The sequence below is a fragment of the Corythoichthys intestinalis genome, chromosome 1, assembly GCF_030265065.1.
Source record: "Corythoichthys intestinalis isolate RoL2023-P3 chromosome 1, ASM3026506v1, whole genome shotgun sequence".
Lineage (NCBI taxonomy): Eukaryota > Metazoa > Chordata > Actinopteri > Syngnathiformes > Syngnathidae > Corythoichthys > Corythoichthys intestinalis.
The window spans coordinates 10,392,213-10,411,857 of NC_080395.1; the positions used below are offsets into that span (position 1 = coordinate 10,392,213).

At 40.0% G+C, this 19,645-nt stretch overlaps 1 protein-coding gene across 1 annotated transcript; it reads right to left on the reverse strand.

Annotated features, from left to right (window-relative positions):
* Window positions 1–811: 811 nt before the first annotated feature.
* LOC130927829 (zinc finger protein 501-like) lies at window positions 812–19,585 on the reverse strand. Its single transcript, XM_057853902.1, has 3 exons — window positions 19,507–19,585; window positions 14,922–15,239; window positions 812–2,798 (listed from the first exon to the last, which is right to left on the reverse strand). The coding sequence occupies exons 2-3, from the start codon at window positions 15,162–15,164 to the stop codon at window positions 1,602–1,604; spliced, it is 1,440 nt and encodes a 479-aa protein (XP_057709885.1). The 5' UTR covers window positions 15,165–15,239; window positions 19,507–19,585; the 3' UTR covers window positions 812–1,601.
* Window positions 19,586–19,645: the final 60 nt, after the last annotated feature.

The following is a 19,645-nucleotide window of genomic DNA, read 5'->3' on the forward strand; positions in this document are numbered from 1 at the left end:
TCACAAAAAGAAATGCAAAACATACCATTTGGTGTTTCCCACACGAACTGTTGTCGGGGTTTCATCAGTGTGATTGCTCCCCTCAATGATCCTTTCATTAGGCTGCATTGGCTTTCGTTTGGGCTCAAATTGATAACCCAAAACACCAAAGAAAGGTTCATAACTCTCCTCGTCACCATTAGAAGAATGTTCGTTTCGTCGGATTCGTCGCTGCAAATAGAAACAAAATTGTCCGCCATCATCGCCGCCATTCAGTACTAAGCACTGAGCCGGCTGTTTCCCGAAAGTGACATCACGCACACAATAGTATGCTAGATTTCCGGCATCTCGGGGGTGGGTCCTTTTAGCTTGACAATCGACCTAATTTCTCTCATTTTCTTGGTGTTGCGATGTGTGTAATAACACGAAGTGGCATGACATGAATTCAAAAGGCATGCGTTGATGGATAAATGATGGAATATTAGCATTTCCCCAGGTGTTGTCATACCCTTTAAATAAATGAAATATATATGTTTCAACATTTTCTTTAAAAAATAACCTACGTTTGTGTATTTCTTCATTTGTATGCTATAAATGAATTGAGAAATGAATACAATGGCAATATAAACTAAATTCCAAAAATCAAACAGACTTCACATTGGCGTTGTCAATAAGTGACTCTCTAAAGTAGATTTTTATATCGAATAGATCTCTAAAAATGATTCACAATAGAGGGAGTATGGGGGAAAATGGATAGCAATTAAATAAAAATTCACATCATTCTATAATGAATCAGAGTGGAAAATAATACAATGCACAAGACTAATAAAGCCATCTTGCTTGAACCCATTTAAATAAAGTTGGAAACTGAACAAACAATAAACAGAGGGAAGCGCAGCATACGAGTTTTTCAAATAATAACACAGACCTATGATTGAAATAAATTGTTCTTGGCTATATCAGCCTTTTGTGTTCTAAAAGAAAAACTCCATACGGATATATTTTTTTAAAAACATTCTCATTGCAAACATTTAAACTGTATTAACTTGCAAACTACAGCCAATTTCTATATTCTGACACTTGCAATACATTCAACAAACTCACTTGAGCTACAAATATACCAATATTTAATGCGCAAATTTGACTGTTGACCAGTGTAATATAATTTATTTCAAAGCACCTTTCAAGACACTCGAGGTCATTTTTCAACAGAGTTTACAAACGCAACAAATGGAGGAGACAAAAGCCAAATATGAGTAAAACAAAGTAGCAGAAAACTCATAATATACAACAGAAGATATAATATTCTGATATTTGGTTTGATATAAAGTAACCAAAACTAAACCCAATTAATTTAATTGAAGAAAAAAAAAAAAACAAGAAGATTGGAAAGCTGTGAAAAAGACCAGGACCTGCAAAATCATTTCACCACTTTTTTAAAAAGAGACTCAAGGGAAACTGACAAAGAAAATTGAAAAGCTTTTTCCACTGTAAATGTGTGGCAGGAATTTGCATACCTTATCTTGCTAAACATTGCAATTCGAAGGTTTTTCCACAGTTTGGCTTCTTGCGTGCTTTACTAAATGCCCCTTCCGAGTGACTCTTTTACCAAAAAGAGAGCATTAAAAAGATTTCCCTCCAATGTGTGTTCTTGCATGTCTGCTTAAAGTTCCTTTATGACGGAAACTTTTTCGACAAACTGAGCAGGTGAAAGGCTTCTCTGCACTGTGTGTTCTTGTGTGTTGGCTCAAATTTCCCTTGTCCCTGAATCTTTTATCACAACATGTGCAGACAAAAGGCTTTTCACCAGTGTGTGTACGCTTGTGTATTTCTAAATGAGTCTTCCAAGAAAATCCTTTGTTGCAAAAAGTGCAGGCGAAAGGCTTCTTCTCTCCAGAATGTTTTTTAGCATGTCTGTTTAAATTTCCCTTGTCGTTGAATCTTTTACCACAAGATGTGCAGACAAAAGGCTTTTCACCAGTGTGTGTACGCTTATGCATTTCTAAATGAGACTTCCGAGAAAATCCTTTGTTGCAAAAAGTGCAGGCGAAAGGCTTCTCTCCAGAATGTTTTTGTTCATGTCTGTTTAAATTTCCCTTGTCGTTGAATCTTTTACCACAAGATGTGCAGTCAAAAGGCTTTTCTCCAGTGTGAGTACGCGAGTGATTGTCTAACAGATTCTTCCGAGAAAATCCTTTGTTGCAAACAGTGCAGGCGAAAGGCTTCTCTCCAGAGTGTTTTTTTGCATGTCTGTTTAAACTTCCCTTGTCGTTGAATCTTTTACCACAAGATGTGCAGACAAAAGGCTTTTCTCCAGTGTGTGTATGCATATGCTTTACGACATCAGGCTTCCGAGAAAATCCTTTGTTGCAAAGAGTGCAGGCAAACAGTTTCCCACCCGCACATTGTTTTGCACTTCTTTTCAATGATGACTTGTTTAAGGATTTCCAAGCGTTTTGGTCCTCCTCATCAGTGTTATAGTCAGAGGAGTGTGACGTTATGTTGTCGCTGTCCGAGAGCGGAGCTAAGAGGCTGTCCGGTTGAGATCGTTCCTCTTCTTTTGTTGTAGGGTGCAGATTTGAGGTGTCGATCGAAGGTTTCGCTGCTTCGCCCTCTTCACTTGGACCTTCATTTTCTTCACTCTTCACACTGACGGTCACTGTACACTTGGTGATGTTCTCTTCCTGTTCTTCTTCTTTAATGTAGGGAATGACTGGCTCAGATTCCTGTTTGATGTTCAGCATCTCCGACTCCTGTTTAAAGTGGAGGGGATCGTGTTTCTTTGGGTGAAGATCTTCTTTAGTGACGTCTGCAGGACACTGGGTGGGAAGAAAAAAAATCATGTGATTTGCCTAAGTCGAGCTTATTTTTGTTATTCATCTTATTCAGTGTTTTTCAACCGCTATGCAGCGGCGCCGACTAGTGTGGCGTGAGAGATCGTCAGGTGTGCCATGAGAATTTATCCAATATTGCTGTTTTTTTTCTTATTACGTTGTGGAACGGAGTTGCAGTAGAAAGAAAGGCAGAGGTAAAAGGTTGCGGTTGTGTGCATATGAGCGAGGTATTGCTCGTGTCGCGTTCAATAACTGCTCAGATTTTAGTCAGCTTGCTGTCCGCGACAATGTGGACCCCAGCACGTCTACTGTACCTACCTTACATCATTTGATTAGACTCGTCAAGTGTCGATATACACCAGAGTGTCCTTTCCATGTTATCCGTATGTGGCGACGGTCAATCGTCCCCTTGTGTTTTATTCCAAGACATTGTCTAGGACAGCAAGGTAGCTGATGGCTAGAAATCCGAGCATTTGCAGTTGCTATCGCTTCATAAGAAATCAATGGACTATTTTGTTTGCCTTTGTGAAAACACAGAGAAACAGGCAACATTTTTGGGGAGAACTACAAAGGTAAATGAAAAAAGCCCTCAAAGCCAGTTACCTTGTTGCTAAATCCAAAAAGTCCCACACCGTGACAGAGACATTAATACTACCTGCCAGCAAAGCCATTCTCTGCGAGATGCTCTGCCCTGATGTGGTTAAAGACCTTACTCAAGCCCCTCTGATAATTCTGAGCTTTCAAGCCTAACTGGCAACTGCTATAAAAAAAAAAAAAAATTAACACAGAGGGACTGAGAGCTGTTGACGAAGATTCCTGCCAGCATATCGGCTTTATGTCCATCTAAACAGGCTCAAGTTTCACACTGAGTAAGTATAAATATTGAGAACCTTACAGTTAAATATACTGTACAGAAAGTAGTTTTGGAACATTTTTGCACGTCACTTTTGAGATTTTAACTTATCCTGCACTGTAGAGTGATGCTCCACAATTTAATTGTATAACTGCATAATGATAATAAAAGGCTATTCTATTCTATTCTAATTTGTGACTGCATTTAGAATTTATTAATAATCTATTTTCATTTTATTTATAATTAATTCTGCATGTTTTCCTCAAGTATTAAGTTTCTGATGTCAAACTGAGTGATTTATTATTTTTGAAAACTTGCAGTAAATAAAAAAAAAAAGTTGCCATTTTGGTCAAAAACCTGTATGATATGTTAAATATGGCTATTAATACTGAAAATAGATGTGATTATCTCTGCATTTGGTGATTTTTGTGCATCTAGTGTAAAATCTGAGAATTTTATAGCCATAATAAGTTTTGTTATACTTATAAAATCCCGATTAATTATTTTTTATATAAGGGAACGACTTTGAATTTTTTTATGCCTCTGCTCATGGAAACTCATATATAGCTAAGGTAGGTGCCTGTTTTGGTTTTAGGTCGGTAGCAGTTTTGATTTTGAAAATATCTGAATTTGAAGTTTTTGAAAATAGGGATCGGCCCTGTTTCCTGTGTCCCGTCAAGTATTATGAAGTCTATGCAATGACATAATCAAACGATTACTTAGAAACGTGATTTTATCGATTTTCCCATGAATGTCACAATCACTGCTGTCAAGTCCTTTGAAAACCATTACAACGCTGCTTGTGCTTGGAACTACTCACGCCTACATGTACCACGCGACCACCCGCGGCGAGGTCAGAGAGTGTCGCAACTCTCTTTCTACACGGCTCTGACTTTGATTTGATGTTTGGGATTGTGTTGGTGATAAGCAAGGGCGTAGGTTTACATTGAGATGGTAGGGACATAACACTACCAACTTTTCAGGATGCTCAAATTGTTCCTTCCAACTTTTAAGCAACCTTTTTTGTATTATATAATGACTTCATTTATATAGGTCACTTAGATTGTTGTCCCATATGTTGTAAGGATACAATTGACTTTACCATTATCAAGTGAATTATGTTCATTATGTTCAGACTTACATTGACCCCTTTTCACTTTCTGAATGTGGCAGTCCTTTTTTTCCCCATCAAACACACGTTTGATTGGCTGATGACTTAACCCCCTGCCGTCCCACCCAATTAGAGCCCCGACACAAAATATCACAAATACAACCCCCCCGAAGACGAGGAATATTAGTTTTTATTCGCTTGCAGCAGCCACTGTAAGTAATGTAAAAAGACATCAATGTTTTGGAGGTGGGGAACACACCATTAATTTTGCTACTGAAAGTCCGACCTGCATCAGAGTTATCATAACATTAATCTGTGTGAATTTCCCGAACCCCAGTAGGAAGCCGTTTTGAGAGGAATATCCTGCTGTATGTGTTTTTTCTCCTGTTCGCGTTAATTCGTTTGTGAGAAATGTAGTGAACTGAGGTTTACCCCCTTCTCCCTAATTTTTATTTTTATTAATGTGGTGTTAAAGCAGCCATAAGAAGCTTTTTAATTTTTTGTTGAGTTTGGCTGTGCTTGTGAACAAAAGCAGTAGTGTTTTACCTGAAGCAAGGCTCCATTTTTATTTATTTTTGTTATTACCTGATTAAAATGTTGTTTTTTCAGTTATGCTTAATTTCTTTATTTAAACAGACAATGTTGAGTCGTCCGAAGACAAATGTTTATTTTTTGCATTCCTGGATCGTTCAGAGAATATTAACAGGTTTGTATTTATTGTGTATGTTAATATCATTGAAGTTGTGTTCAAATATTGCAATTTAAATTTGCTAATTACATCATTTATTCTGGAAGTTTTCAAAATGTTTCTTTTGTAGTTTTTGAAAACAACGGTTTGAATCGAACGATGTATCACCTGAACCAACACATACAGTGCCTTGCAAAAGTATTCGGCCCCCTTGAATCTTGCAACCTTTCGCCACATTTCAGGCTTCAAACAAAGATATGAAATTTAATTTTTTTGTCAAGAATCAACAAGTGGGACACAATCGTGAAGTGGAACAACATTTATTGGATAATTTAAACTTTTTTAACAAATAAAAAACTGAAAAGTGGGGCGTGCAATATTATTCGGCCCCTTTACTTTCAGTGCAGCAAACTCACTCCAGAAGTTCAGTGAGGATCTCTGAATGATCCAATGTTGTCCTAAATGACCGATGATGACAAATAGAATCCACCTGTGTGTAATCAAGTCTCCGTATAAATGCACCTGCTCTGTGATAGTCTCAGTGTTCTGTTTAAAGTGCAGAGAGCATTATGAAAACCAAGGAACACACCAGGCAGGTCCGAGATACTGTTGTGGAGAAGTTTAAAGCCGGATTTGGATACAAAAAGATTTCCCAATCTTTAAACATCTCAAGGAGCACTGTGCAAGCCATCATATTGAAATGGAAGGAGCATCAGACCACTGCAAATCTACCAAGACCCGGCCGTCCTTCCAAACTTTCTTCTCAAACAAGGAGAAAACTGATCAGATGCAGCCAAGAGGCCCATGATCACTCTGGATGAACTGCAGAGATCTACAGCTGAGGTGGAAGAGTCTGTCCATAGGACAACAATCAGTCGTACACTGCACAAATCTGGCCTTTATGGAAGAGTGGCAAGAAGAAAGCCATTTCTCAAAGATATCCATAAAAAGTCTCGTTTAAAGTTTGCCACAAGCCACTTGGGAGACACACCAAACATGTGGAAGAAGGTGCTCTGGTCAGATGAAACCAAAATTGAACTTTTTGGCCACAATGCAAAACGATATGTTTGGCGTAAAAGCAACACAGCTCATCACCCTGAACACACCATGCCCACTGTCAAACATGGTGGTGGCAGCATCATGGTTTGGGCCTGCTTTTCTTCAGCAGGGACAGGGAAGATGGTTAAAATTGACGGGAAGATGGATCCAGCCAAATACAGGAACATTCTGGAAGAAAACCTGTTGGTATCTGCACAAGACCTGGGACGGAGATTTATCTTCCAACAGGACAATGATCCAAAACATAAAGCCAAATATACAATGGAATGGTTCAAAAATAAACGTATCCAGGTGTTAGAATGGCCAAGTCAAAGTCCAGACCTGAATCCAATCGAGAATCTGTGGAAAGAGCTGAAGACTGCTGTTCAAAAACACTCTCCATCCAACCTCACTGAGCTCGAGCTGTTTTGCAAGGAAGAATGGGCAAGAATGTCAGTCTCTCGATGTGCAAAACTGATAGAAACATACCCCAAGCGACTTGCAGCTGTAATTGGAGCAAAAGGTGGCGCTACAAAGTATTAACGCAAGGGGGCCGAATAATAATCCACTTTTCAGTTTTTTATTTGTTAAAAAAGTTTAAATTATCCAATAAATTTTGTTCCACTTCACGATTGTGTCCCACTTGTTGTTGATTCTTGACAGAAAATTAAAATTTTATATCTTTATGTTTGAAGCCTGAAATGTGGCGAAAGGTTGCAAGGTTCAAGGGGGCCAAATACTTTTGCAAGGCACTATATGCACTGCAAAAACACATCTGAACTTAAAACAACTTAAATGTCTTTGTTTTCAGTGTAAATCTCGTAGAAATAAGTGAAATGATGTGCCAATGCTTCAAGAAAATTTTACTCACTTAAATTTCTTGAATAAGAAAAATAGCTAGCTCAAAACAACATGGAGACAATTATCCGACTAGATTTAAGTAAAACTATTAGATTAAGAGGTTATAATTTTGCAGAGTGTAAGTATATAAGCATATTTGTGAGAAATACACCCCTGACCCCCGTTCACCCAATTTGTTTGCTCCTATTAATGTCCCATCCCCAGCAAAAAGTGTACATCCTGATTATGCTGCTCTATCATCCCTACCAATATTGAGACCAAACCAACGCCCTTGGTGTCAAGTAAAGTGAAATATACATGCCAAACCTATGCCTGACCTATTGTGCGCATGCGCGCACGCCGGTTTGTGTGCGGTTGTGAGAATGAAATGCAGATATGATTTTTTTTTTTAAAAACGGTCGTTGTTGTCGTTGTGGAGCAATGCTATGAAAGTCTCGCAGTGCCCTATGTTCTAATTTGATTACAAGCGTACAAAAACGCCACAGTTAGCCTTCACACAGTAATATTTTGTCGCATCTTTAAGACAAGTCGAGAAGCGTCTTATACAATTAAATGTACAAATCAGATGTGGCGTTAAGCCAAAGCAATCGAAATGTGGTTAAGTGTCTTGGCTAGCGACCTAAGCTAAAAATAATAATTGTTAAAAAAAAAAAAAAGTTTTGGAAGCCTGGGAAACTATTTCATAAAGCCGGACGACTTCGACTCAGCCTTCAGATTGGACGTTTTAGTACAGTAAATTCTTACTTGGGTTCTTTCCCGATGAGAATGCTTTGAAGGGCCTCGTTTGGTTAGTAGGCTGTATTGGCACCATGTAAAAAGTGCTTAGAAAATGGATTTCGTTCCACTGAAATGGATCTACATGATCTCTGCATTGTAATTTACATACGTTGCTAATTACTACCAAAATTGTCTGACGCAACCACGCGGGCTCTGCACGTTTTTTCCAAATTCCTGCCCTTTTTCGCCCTTGGACAGTTGAGAGATGCATATAGCATCGTTTCGATGCCTTTTGACTAAATTCCGAATGCGGTTTTCTTATCTTTGGTTCATCTTCGCTCGTGTTGTAGCTTGGCACGGTCGCCGCCATATTGTTTGTTTATCGACGCGCATAGGAACAGTCCTCGTCTCCTATTGGTGCACGTGACCTAAAATGGCTTCACACACTGACGATACGACTCCGCCGTATCAATATCACTGCGCCACGGGGGAAAAAAAGACCGACACGAAAACGCTAATTACTAAAAAATGACTGGAAACCGTGAGTACAACTTTTTTTTTGGTAGTAATTAGCAACGTATGTAAATTACAATGCAGAGGTCACGTAGATCCATTTCAGTGGAACGAACCAACACAATTTTGGCTCAGCCAATACAGCCTATAGGAGAAGGGCACAAAAAAAAACTGCAAGAGTGGTGAGGGCACATGGACGTTGCGTCAATGGAACCGGAAGTGGAAATGTTCGGGTGCTGAAACTTCAATATAATATGTGGAAGTGTTTGGAACCAAAACTACTTCAAATCACTCGACCCCAAAATCATTCACTAAATATAGTAAATAAATCCGAATTTGATCCATAACGATCAATGACTGAATTTCGAAGGATCAGAACTTCATTTTTAAATCTCAATTACTTTGAAAGTTTGGTCTTTATACAACTTATTGTAGCCTACTGCTTCCGCTGCACGTCTTTCAAGGAACATAACAATGAACTCGCTTCATTTTAAAGCATTGAAGATTCTCAGTCTCACTTGGTTTAGCTTTACTCTTTTGCCAGGAGCACAAATTATTCCAAAACAAAAAATACGAAAAAAAAGAAGAAGAGTGCAAGGAAAAATTACATGGAGGGGCAAAGAACTGCCAGGAGAGGTCACTGTTGGAGAGAAGCCTCCACTCAAAGCAGGTTGTGTCACTTGACTTAAATAAATGAAATATACACTCACCGGCCACTTTATTAGCTACACCATGCTAGTAACGGGTTGGACCCCCTTTTGCATTCAGAACTGCCTCAATTCTTCGTGGCATAGATTCAACAAGGTGCTGGACGCATTCCTCAGAGAGTTTGGTCCATATTGACATTATGGCATCACACAGTTGGTGCAGATTTGTCGGCTGCACATCTATGATGCAAATCTCCCATTCCAACCACATCCCAAAGATGCTCTATTGGATTGAGATCTGGTGACTGTGGAGGCCATTTGAGTACAGTGAACTCGTTGTCATGTTCAAGAAACCAGTCTGAGATGATTCCATGGCGCATTATCCTGCTGAAAGTAGCCATCAGAAGTTGGGTACATTGTGGTCATAAAGGGATGGACATGGTCAGTAACAATACTCAGGTAGGCTGTGGCGTTCCAACCAGACACGGCGCTCCCCATACGCATAACACGCACTGCGCGTAGGGCACGAACTCTGCCTGAAGGGGCACCCCAAAAAAAAAAATCAAGTTTGTAAAAAATCCTAAAAAATAGCAATTGTAATAATAACAACAATATATAGTATTTAAAACAAAACTTTGTAAAGCCTGATAAATGCAAGTAATACAAATATAAGTAACATAGGCTCATTATTTACACAAAAAAAGAATCTCCTGTGCGGCCCTCTCGTCAGTCTACCTTTGGTGCCCCCCCCAATTGCCTGGTGGTTTGCTCCATTATGCTTCAGTCGCAAATTTGGCAGAAGTTTATTCTTGAAAGGAAATGTCATCGAAAAGACAACAAGAGTCGGGGGCGGAAAAAAGGAAGAGGAAAAAGCAGCGAGATGATGCCCACGCATCACTTGCAGGTAAGAATTTTTTTTTTTTATTTAAATAATTGTTTATTTATTATCAGCTACGTTTACATGACTACAATAATCTGATAACTGGGAATAACCAGGTAATGACAATAATGAGATTTGACGCATTTAGGTGCACTTCAGTGATGTGATAATCAGGAAAAAACTGGTTTACATGTTAAGTCAATAGTTCGATTTCTTTCCAAGTACATGACGTAAAACTCTTGGTCTCAGCATAGGCCTTCCTCCATGTTTACCAAAAACCCATGCTTGCTTGAAGTTGTCCCACTGAACCTCTTCAAATGCGAGTGTGGCGATTGCGTTACACAAGCTCGCTAACTGCAGAGTAGGCTGAAAGCGAATCAGTTTGGCGTCCCTAAGGCCTCTCTAGCGACATCCGTTTTTCCATTTGTACACATGCTCAGAGATGTAAAATAGCGGTGTTTATCAGATAAAGGATAGCGGATCATGCTCTTTACATGACCACTTGAATAATCTGGTAACTCCAGAAATCGGGTTATGATCGATTTATTAGTGTGCACAACCAAAAAAACCCGCTCCAAAACGCTGTGGTGGAAATGATGTGACTTGCAAATTCATTGCACAATGAAAATTAAATGGAATGTTACGAGACATACCGGTAGTGGTTTTATGCAACGACTATGTTGATACAGAAATTTTTCCATTAGTAAGAAGCCGTAGTCATTTTCGAGAGGTTCAGAGGCCAAGAGCGACATCTACTGGTGAAACTAATTAGGAAAAAACAATCTTAAAGCTATGTAGATTTCCCCTTTCATATTCATTGTTTCCACATTATGTCCAGAATGTTTATATAGTGCCCTGTCAGTCCATGTCTATAAAGGTATAATATTAAAGTTTTCATGTATCTGTGTTTTAAAAATGGGCCTGCATAATACTATAATTAATTTAGAAAATGTTTGTAACATGGTTCAAAACAATATTTCACCGTATAATCCCTGAATGTTTTGTCTTGTATTGGTGGATGGGGAGGGGGGGCACCGGGGGGGGGCACCACAAAGCATTTATGCCTCGGGCACCAAAATAGCTAGCGCCGGCCCTGGTTCCAACGATGCTCAATTGGTAACAAGGGGCCCAAAGAGTGCCAAGAAAATATTCCCCACACCATTACACCACCACCACCAGCCTGAACCGTTGATACAAGGCAGGATGGATCCATGCTTTCATGTTGTTGACACCAAATTCTGACCCTACCATCCGAATGTCGCAGCAGAAATCGAGACTCATCAGACCAGGCAACGTTTTTCCAATCTTCTATTGTCCAATTTCGATGAGCTTGTGCAAATTGTAGCCTCAGTTTCCTGTTCTTAGCTGAAAGGAGTGGCACCCGGCGTGGTCTTCTGCTGCTGTAGCCCATCTGCCTCAAAGTTCGGCATACTGTGCGTTCAGAGATGCCCTCCTGCCTACCTTGGTTGTAACGGGTGGTTATTTGAGTCACTGTTGCCTTTCTATCAGCTCGAACCAGTCTGGCCATTCTCCTCTGACCTCTGGCATCAACAAGGCATTTCCGCCCACAGAATTGCCGCTCACTTGATATTTTTTCTTTTACGGACCATTCTCTGTAAACCCAAGAGATGGTTGTGCGTGAAAATCCCAGTAGATCAGCAGTTTCTGAAATACTCAGACCAGCCCTTCTAGCACCAACAACCATGCCACATTCAAAGTCACTCAAATCACCTTTCTTCCCCATACTGATGCTCGGTTTGAACTGCAGGAGATTGTCTTAAACCATGTCTACATGCCTAAATTCACTGAGTTGCCGCCATGTGATTGGCTGATTAGAAATTGTTAACGACCAGTTGGACAGGTGTACCTAATAAAGTGGCCGGTGAGTGTATATCTGCTTCAACATTTAGAAAATCAAAACAAAAAAAAATACATTTGTGTATTTCTTCAATTCTATGCTATAAATGAATTGAGAAATTAATACAATGGCAATATAAACTAAATTCCAAAAATCAAACAGACTTCACATTGGCGTTGTCAATAAGTGACTCTCTAAAGTTGAATTTTATATCGAATAGAGCTCTAAAAAATGATTCACAATAGAGGAAGTATGGGGGAAAATGGATAGCAATTAAATGAAAATTCACATCATTCTATAATGAATCAGAGTGGAAAATAATACAATGCACAAGACTAATAAAGCCATCTTGCTTGAACCCATTTAAATAAAGTTGGAAACTGAACAAATCAAAATGGTGAAAGCGTGTGTGGCGGTTGGTTGCAATAACAGAGAAGATAGACGGAGAGACTTGAAGTTCTACCGGATTCCGAGAGACCCGGAGAGAAGAGAGCGAGATGGGCTGCTGCAATTCGACGAGAAAACTGGGCTCCAAACGATTACCACAGATTATGTAGTAGTCATTTTATATCTGGTAAGATGCATTTAATATATATTTAGAGGGTTTTGGGCAGACAACCACAATTAAGATCATTGCTAGGCTAATCGCCGACAACATACACGTATGTATGTAGTCAGAGTGCTATCGCTAAACCATATAAACATTAAAAGCCTTAACTCCATTGACAAACGACATGAAATACATTAGACTTGACAGTGGATGTTAGCAATAACAAAAGATTTTGAATTGAAAATTTCGTAACTCACCTTTCCAAGCACAAGATAGATTCCTGCCGAATTTTCGTGGACGAGGACCTGTTTCACCCAACCAGCAATGAAGTATTTATAAGCCTCCAAGCTCTTAGTGTTTTTCCAAACTTTCGTTAGAATAGGCTGATTTTGTGTGGACAAGATAGTTGTAAATATCAGGGCCAGGCAAAGACGGCTAAGACAGCGGGTCGAAAAACATCGATTTAGGCATCAAATATGGATCTGGCGAATGGATAAACTGAAGCTTTTCCACATAACGCCTTTTATGCAACGCATCAAGTGAGTTTACGGCATCCGAAAGCACCGGGTCTTCCATGAAATGCATTATAAATTGCTCGATCAATTGAGACCATTGATAATACAGACACAAAATGACGGACAAGGGGGCGGAACCATACAGCGAGCACGTGATTTTGTGACGTCGGTGGGTAGGGTCTATAGTAAATGTCCCTTCCGGGTGAATCTTTTCCCATAAAGTGAGCATTAAAAAGGTTTCTCTCCAATGTGTGTTCTTGCATGTCTGTTCAAAGCATCTTTCTGATGGGATCTTTTTTGACAATCTGAGCAGCTGAAAGGCTTCTCTGAAGTGTGTGTCCTTGTGTGTCTATTGAATTTTTTATTATCGATGTATCTTATACCACAACAAGTCCAGACAAAAGGCTTTTCTCCAGTGTGTGTGTACGCGTGTGTTTATCTAACAGATTCTTCCGAGAAAATCCTTTGCTGCAAAGAGTGCAGGGAAAAGGCTTCTCTCCAGAATGTGTTCTTGCATGTTTTTTTAAATTTCCCTTGTTGTTGAATCTTTTACCACAAGATGTGCAGGCAAAAGGCTTTTCTCCAGTGTGTGTACGCATATGCCTTTCTTTATTAGCCTTCCGAGAAAACCCTTTATCACAAAGTGAGCAGGTGAAAAGTTTCTCTCCAGTGTGTGTGCTTGTGTGTGCATTTAAACTTCTCTCCTCGGTGAATCTTTTACCACAACTTGTGCAGAAAAAAGGCTTTTCTCCAGCATGTGTGCGCTTATGCATTTCTAAATGAGTCTTACGGGAAAATCCTTTGTTGCAAAGAGTGCAGGCGAAAGGCTTCTCTCCAGAATGTGTTCTTGCATGCGTGTTTAAATTTCCCTTGCAGTTGAATCGTTTACCACAACATGTGCAGACAAAAGGCTTTTCTCCAGTGTGTATACGCATATGCTTTACGACATTAGGCTTCCGAGAAAATCCTTTGTTGCAAAGAGTGCAGGCAAAAGGCTTTTCTCCAGAATGTGTTCTCACATGCGTGGTTAAATTTCCCTTGCAGTTGAATTTTTTACCACAAAATGTGCAGCCAAAAGGCTTTTCACCAGTGTGTGTACGTGTATGCTTTTCTAGATGAGTCTTCCGAAAAAATCCTTTGTTGCAAAGAGTGCAGGCGAAAGGCTTCTCTCCAGTGTGTGTGCTTGTGTGTGCATTTAAACCTCTTTTCTCGGTGAATCGTTTACCACAACATGTGCAGACAAAAGGCTTTTCTCCAGTGTGTGTACGTGTATGCTTTTCTAAATGAGTCTTCCGAAAAAATCCTTTGTTGCAAAGAGTGCAGGCGAAAGGCTTCTCTCCTGTGTGTGTGCTTGTGTGTACATTTAAACTTCTCTTTTCGGTGAATCTTTTACCACAACATGTGCAGACAAAAGGCTTTTCGCCTGTGTGTGTACGCTTATGCATTTCTAAATGAGTCTTCCGAGAAAATCTTTTGTTGCAAAGAGTGCAGGCGAAAGGCTTCTCTCCAGAATGTGTTCTTGCATGTATGTTTAAATTTCCCTTATTGTCGAATTTTTTACCACAAGACGTGCAGGCAAGAGGTTTTTCTCCAGTGTGTGTACGCTTATGAGTTTCTAAATCAGACTTCCGAGAACATCTTTTGTCACATAGCGTGCAGGCATAAGGCTTCTCTCCACTGTGTGTTCTTGCGTGTTTGGTTAAATTTTTCTTCTCCCGAGAAAATCCTTTGTCGCAAAGTGTGCAGGCTAACGGTTTTCCAACCGCACATTCTTTTGCGTCTATTTTCAATGATGAACTGTTTAAGGATATCAAAGCATTTTGGTCAAAATCAACATCCTCCTCATTAGTATCAGTGTCAGAAGAGTGTGATGTTACGTCGTCGTTGTCCGAAAGCGGAGGCAAGAGGCCGTCCGGTTGCGATTGTCCCTCTTCTGTTGTTGTCGGGTGCTGAAAGTGGCTGTCGCACGAAGGTTTCTCTGCTCCGCCCTCTTCGCTTGGACCTTCATTTTCTTCACTCTTCACACTGACGGTCACTGGAAACTTGGAGATTTCATCTTCCTGTTCTTCTTCTTTCATGCAGAGAGTGTCTGGCTCCGCTTCCTGTTTGATGTACAGCATCTCCGACTCTTCCTCCTGTTTAATGTGGAGGGGATTGTGCTTCTCAGGGTGAAGATGTTCTTCGTCTGCTGGACACTGGGCGGGAAGAAAAAAAATAATCACATGATTTGCTAAAGTCAATCTTTTGCCATTATTTTCATATTAATTGATGGGAAAATTCCCCAACTTTATTATATGTGGCTTTACAAGGCAAAAATTGAAAATCAAATTCTTTGGCAATTACCCATTGACTTTCATAATGAACACTTTAAAGTGCCTGTGACACGAAAAAGCATGTTTATTTCATAATACACGCGGTATTTTATGCCCCTGAATGATATGGACCGCTTGGATGTGTGTGGAAGCGATCGCTATATTTATTTAGTTTTTTGAATCCCGCGCCATGAAAATGAGTGACTTCCGGCTTCGGTCTCTCATTGAGGAGGAGGGCGCTGTGACGTGTACGGTAGAAGACGTTCTCTTCACTATACAGGGTACTGTTGTGTATGAGGACGAAGGATTCAGCTGATTTTGCAGATTAATACTTTTATTTTTTGCATCACGCCAGCCAAACGGCTGCAGAAAAATCATTCTGTATGCGGGAGAGGCGTATGCGCCTTTTTGGAGTTTCAAAAGGTTCCCATTCACCGTGGATATTTACTGTGGGACCATTGGACTTACAAAGAAGTGAGTAAACATCTTGTTTTGTATTATGTCAAATACGAATACAGTGATTACAAAGTAAACACTATACAATTCCTTTAAATAAAGGACTACTTACGTTTGATCATTGATAGGCATGTAAAAAGCTATCGTCATGCTCATTAGCAGTTAGCGGTTAGCACGTTAGCTCCACAACAACTCCAGCCACCCTCCTCCAGGGAACGAACTGTAAATTGTTCTCCGCCGGGCGGTTTGCCGATCCGCAAAGAAACTCGACAACCGGGTCGTCATGTCAAATAATCCAGGCTAGTTATGTGTGATTTTCCACTTCGAAGACTTTGAAACGTCCCTCGGTTCGGGTTAGCATGTCGGCTAGCTGTCACTCCTTCTGGTCTGTTTACATTCTCCGAAGCCGGGGAAGGGAAATGAGATATGTCCGATTTAGGTGTCATAAAATATCGTTCGGCAGGTGTGACAGTAAAGGTAAAGTCGACTGTTTTGACCATTATGGAGTAATTTTGCCATGTCGTCTTGAATAAATGGATTTTTATTATTTTATATTCCATTTAGCACAAGATTGTTATTTGTCATGACCATGCCATTTATTTAGCAATTGGGGAAAGTACTTGGGTATAAAGAATATCCTGTAAAAATATTCAAGTAAAGAGACAGAAACAATGACATTTTGCCGCTCTCTTCGTCGCGTTTTCCTCATTGTGAATAGCTCCCCCTCGACGGGCTGACTGGTCTTTCTCAAGCCATTTATATAGCTATTGGGGAAAAATACTTGGATAAAAAGAATATCCTGTAAAAATATTGGGAGTAGAGAGACTGAAACAATGACATTTTGCGGCTCTCTTCGTCGCGTTTTCCTCGTTCTGAACAATTCCCCCTCAATGGGCTGAATAGTAAAACCGATGAGCCCAGTCTACCGCTGACGTCATCCACCTGTTGGGGAAGCTAAAGCCCTATAATGGTAGGCGTGGCTAACCGGCAGATTAAAAGACTAATTTCTCGTCATCTGCGCTTTGCTAAATTGTTGTATATAGTCGAATCGTCTCAAAATATGATTCTAATTCACATAATAATGCCATTTAGGACTTTTTTTCTGGTGTCGTATGCTCTTTAAAGGTGTAAGTGAAAAAATGGGAATAAGTTTGATTTGGACCGGGAGTGATTCCTCGTGATGGAGCTCCCTGTCGGCTCGCGACCGTAGTGTCACTGTTTAACCCTTTAACACCTAAGCCTATTTTGGCCGAATTTGCATGCCTTTGATGTTGCCTATATATTTCAAAGAAAAAATTGTTCACAATGGCCAAGTTGGGTCCCTTTTTTCAGGACACCTTGAACTTCATGTCCAAACTGTTGTTTTCTTCACTGACCAATTATAATCCACATTTTGGACCCAAAAAGACTAAAAAAATCCCAAAATCTTTTTTCAAAATTTGTAATGTTGATGTCCCATTGACAACCAAACATGCTTGACCAACCGTTTTGAAGCTTGATAATATTTTTTCAACTTGTTAGGATAAACATTCAATAGAAAAAAATAAGATTGAATAGTTTTATGTTTGACAATTCCACACAAACAGCAGGTATGGTAATAGGCGTTTTTGGCCTTTACACATACTATGGTCAAAACAGGTTATATACAGTGCAAAATAGTGAGAGAAAAAAATTATATACAGTATATCATCTAACACAAAAATGTTTTGGAGGATATCTCTTTGTGAAGTTAGGTGTTGTACCCATCACCTTATCAAAAGTATATACGTACATGCAATCAAGCTTCTCAAACACACATCTAAATAAAAATTGAAAAGATTATAGTGAAGAAAAAAACTATATAAAATTGAAGAAAAGTATTTTCAAAAATATTGACAAGTAGTTCAGTTTGTGGATTTTTCAGGGCATGCGAGCCAATAAAGTTTTTTGTTGTTTTTGTTTTTTTGTGCACTCAATAAAGCTTCTTCTTGAACAGGTCACGGAGCTGCATTACACACAACATCACGCAGCCTAATCTTCGCCGTTTGCGCGCTGCTGTCACTTCCACTCGCCGAGACACCAACTCATCCGAGGAAAACAACGACAAATACGGCTCATCTTCTTCCTTGAGTTAATGAAATAATGCATTAGCTTGCGCTAAATTTAGTTATAGATTCATTCTGCACGTTTCAAAGTCCCTCGCTGAATCCAACCGGCCGTTGCTTGCTTTGCATGCCTCCCTTTCCTCAGTTGGCGCCCCGATCGGCAAATTATTAAAAAAAGTTCACATTCGGTTAGTCTTTTTTGACATCACAACGGCTCTTGGGATATGTAGTCTTTAGTGCTGCTTTCGGTTTTGAAAAATGACAAGAAATGATGGAAATATGGACAAAGACACATGGTCCATGCAGCGTTTTAATGCATATTTATGAGTGCAATAAAACTATAGAATTCAAATGACATTATCTCCCGTTTTACTTGGTCGATTGACTTCAAATAAAAACTGGTGTGGACATCAACTTCCGCACTTTCAAATGAGAGCAACCAGCGGCACATGGGTGACGTAGTTACAGCGTGACGAAGCTTCAAAGACGATACGCGTAAACGCGTCGCTGCCGACACGTTCGGTGTTAAAGGGTTAATAAAGGACTCAATAAACAGTAATTTTTTTATTTTGAAATATCGCGTTGTTCATTTTAACAGTTGTATCATTGAATATCTTATATAAATTTTTCTGACCAATGGAGCAATAATCGCGATATTGGAAGATAATCACTAAGCGTGTATCGCGAATTGTATCGTGTACTCAGTGTTTGACCAAGATTTTCTCACACACAATCTGAGAATTTTCACAAATGGCAAATAACCTCCACCCGATAGTTAACAGTATTGAGCGTATAGACTCCCACCCCAATTTCCAAAGGATGCGTTTCACGAGCCGAGAGCCGTTCGGTTCGAGTGCGATACGTTGAACCGCTTCTAGGACGCATCTAAAACGCAGCCGGACTGCAACTGGTGTGGACACACTGCTTGACTTTAATGGCCGTGTTACACTGTGTTGACGGGGTGCCAACGTTGTCGCGCCGCAGACGTGCCTGGTGTATTTCGTGGGTTACACCGGTAACACACCAGGCGCGTCAGTGATGCCGGCACGTCAACGCCCCACTGACGCTAGCCCCCCAATTTCCATAGGGCGTGTTTTATGCTTTGAGAAAATCCATCAATAAAGCTTTTGAAAACCGTTTAGAAGGGGGGAAAATGATTCATTCAGGCATTTAATTTGTAAAATACATGTTAAAATCTTTGTCATTGGGATTGCTTTTCTCTTTAGCACCGGACTTTTTTCTTCTTTATTTCAGAAAAAAAGCTGATCAATTCGCGGGGTGTGAAAGGCAAATGGTTGTTTTACTATTATCTTTAAATACCTGCTACTCTCGCGCGATTTTGCAATCCTCGGGTGAACCGATCGAGCCCTTCCACAGACGCTCTGCTCGTAAAACACTTCCTATTGGAAATTGACGGCGAGCGTCACTGGTGCGTTGACGCGCCAGAGACGTGCCTGGTGTACTTCTGTGGGTTAGCGTGTCTTGGCTAGTGAGCTAAGCTAAAAAGACAGTTTTGCAAGCCTGGGAAGCTATTACATAAAGTCAAACGACTTCCAGTAAGCCTTAAGGTACGAAGTTTTAGTCCATTGAATTCTTACTTGGGTACTTACCCGATGAGAATGCTCTGAAGGCGCTCGTTTGGTTAGAAGGGAACAAAAAAGAACTGCAAGTGTAGCGAGGGCACACGGACGTTGCGTCAAAAGAACCGGAAGTAAAAACGTTCAGGCGCTGAAATTTTAATATCATACA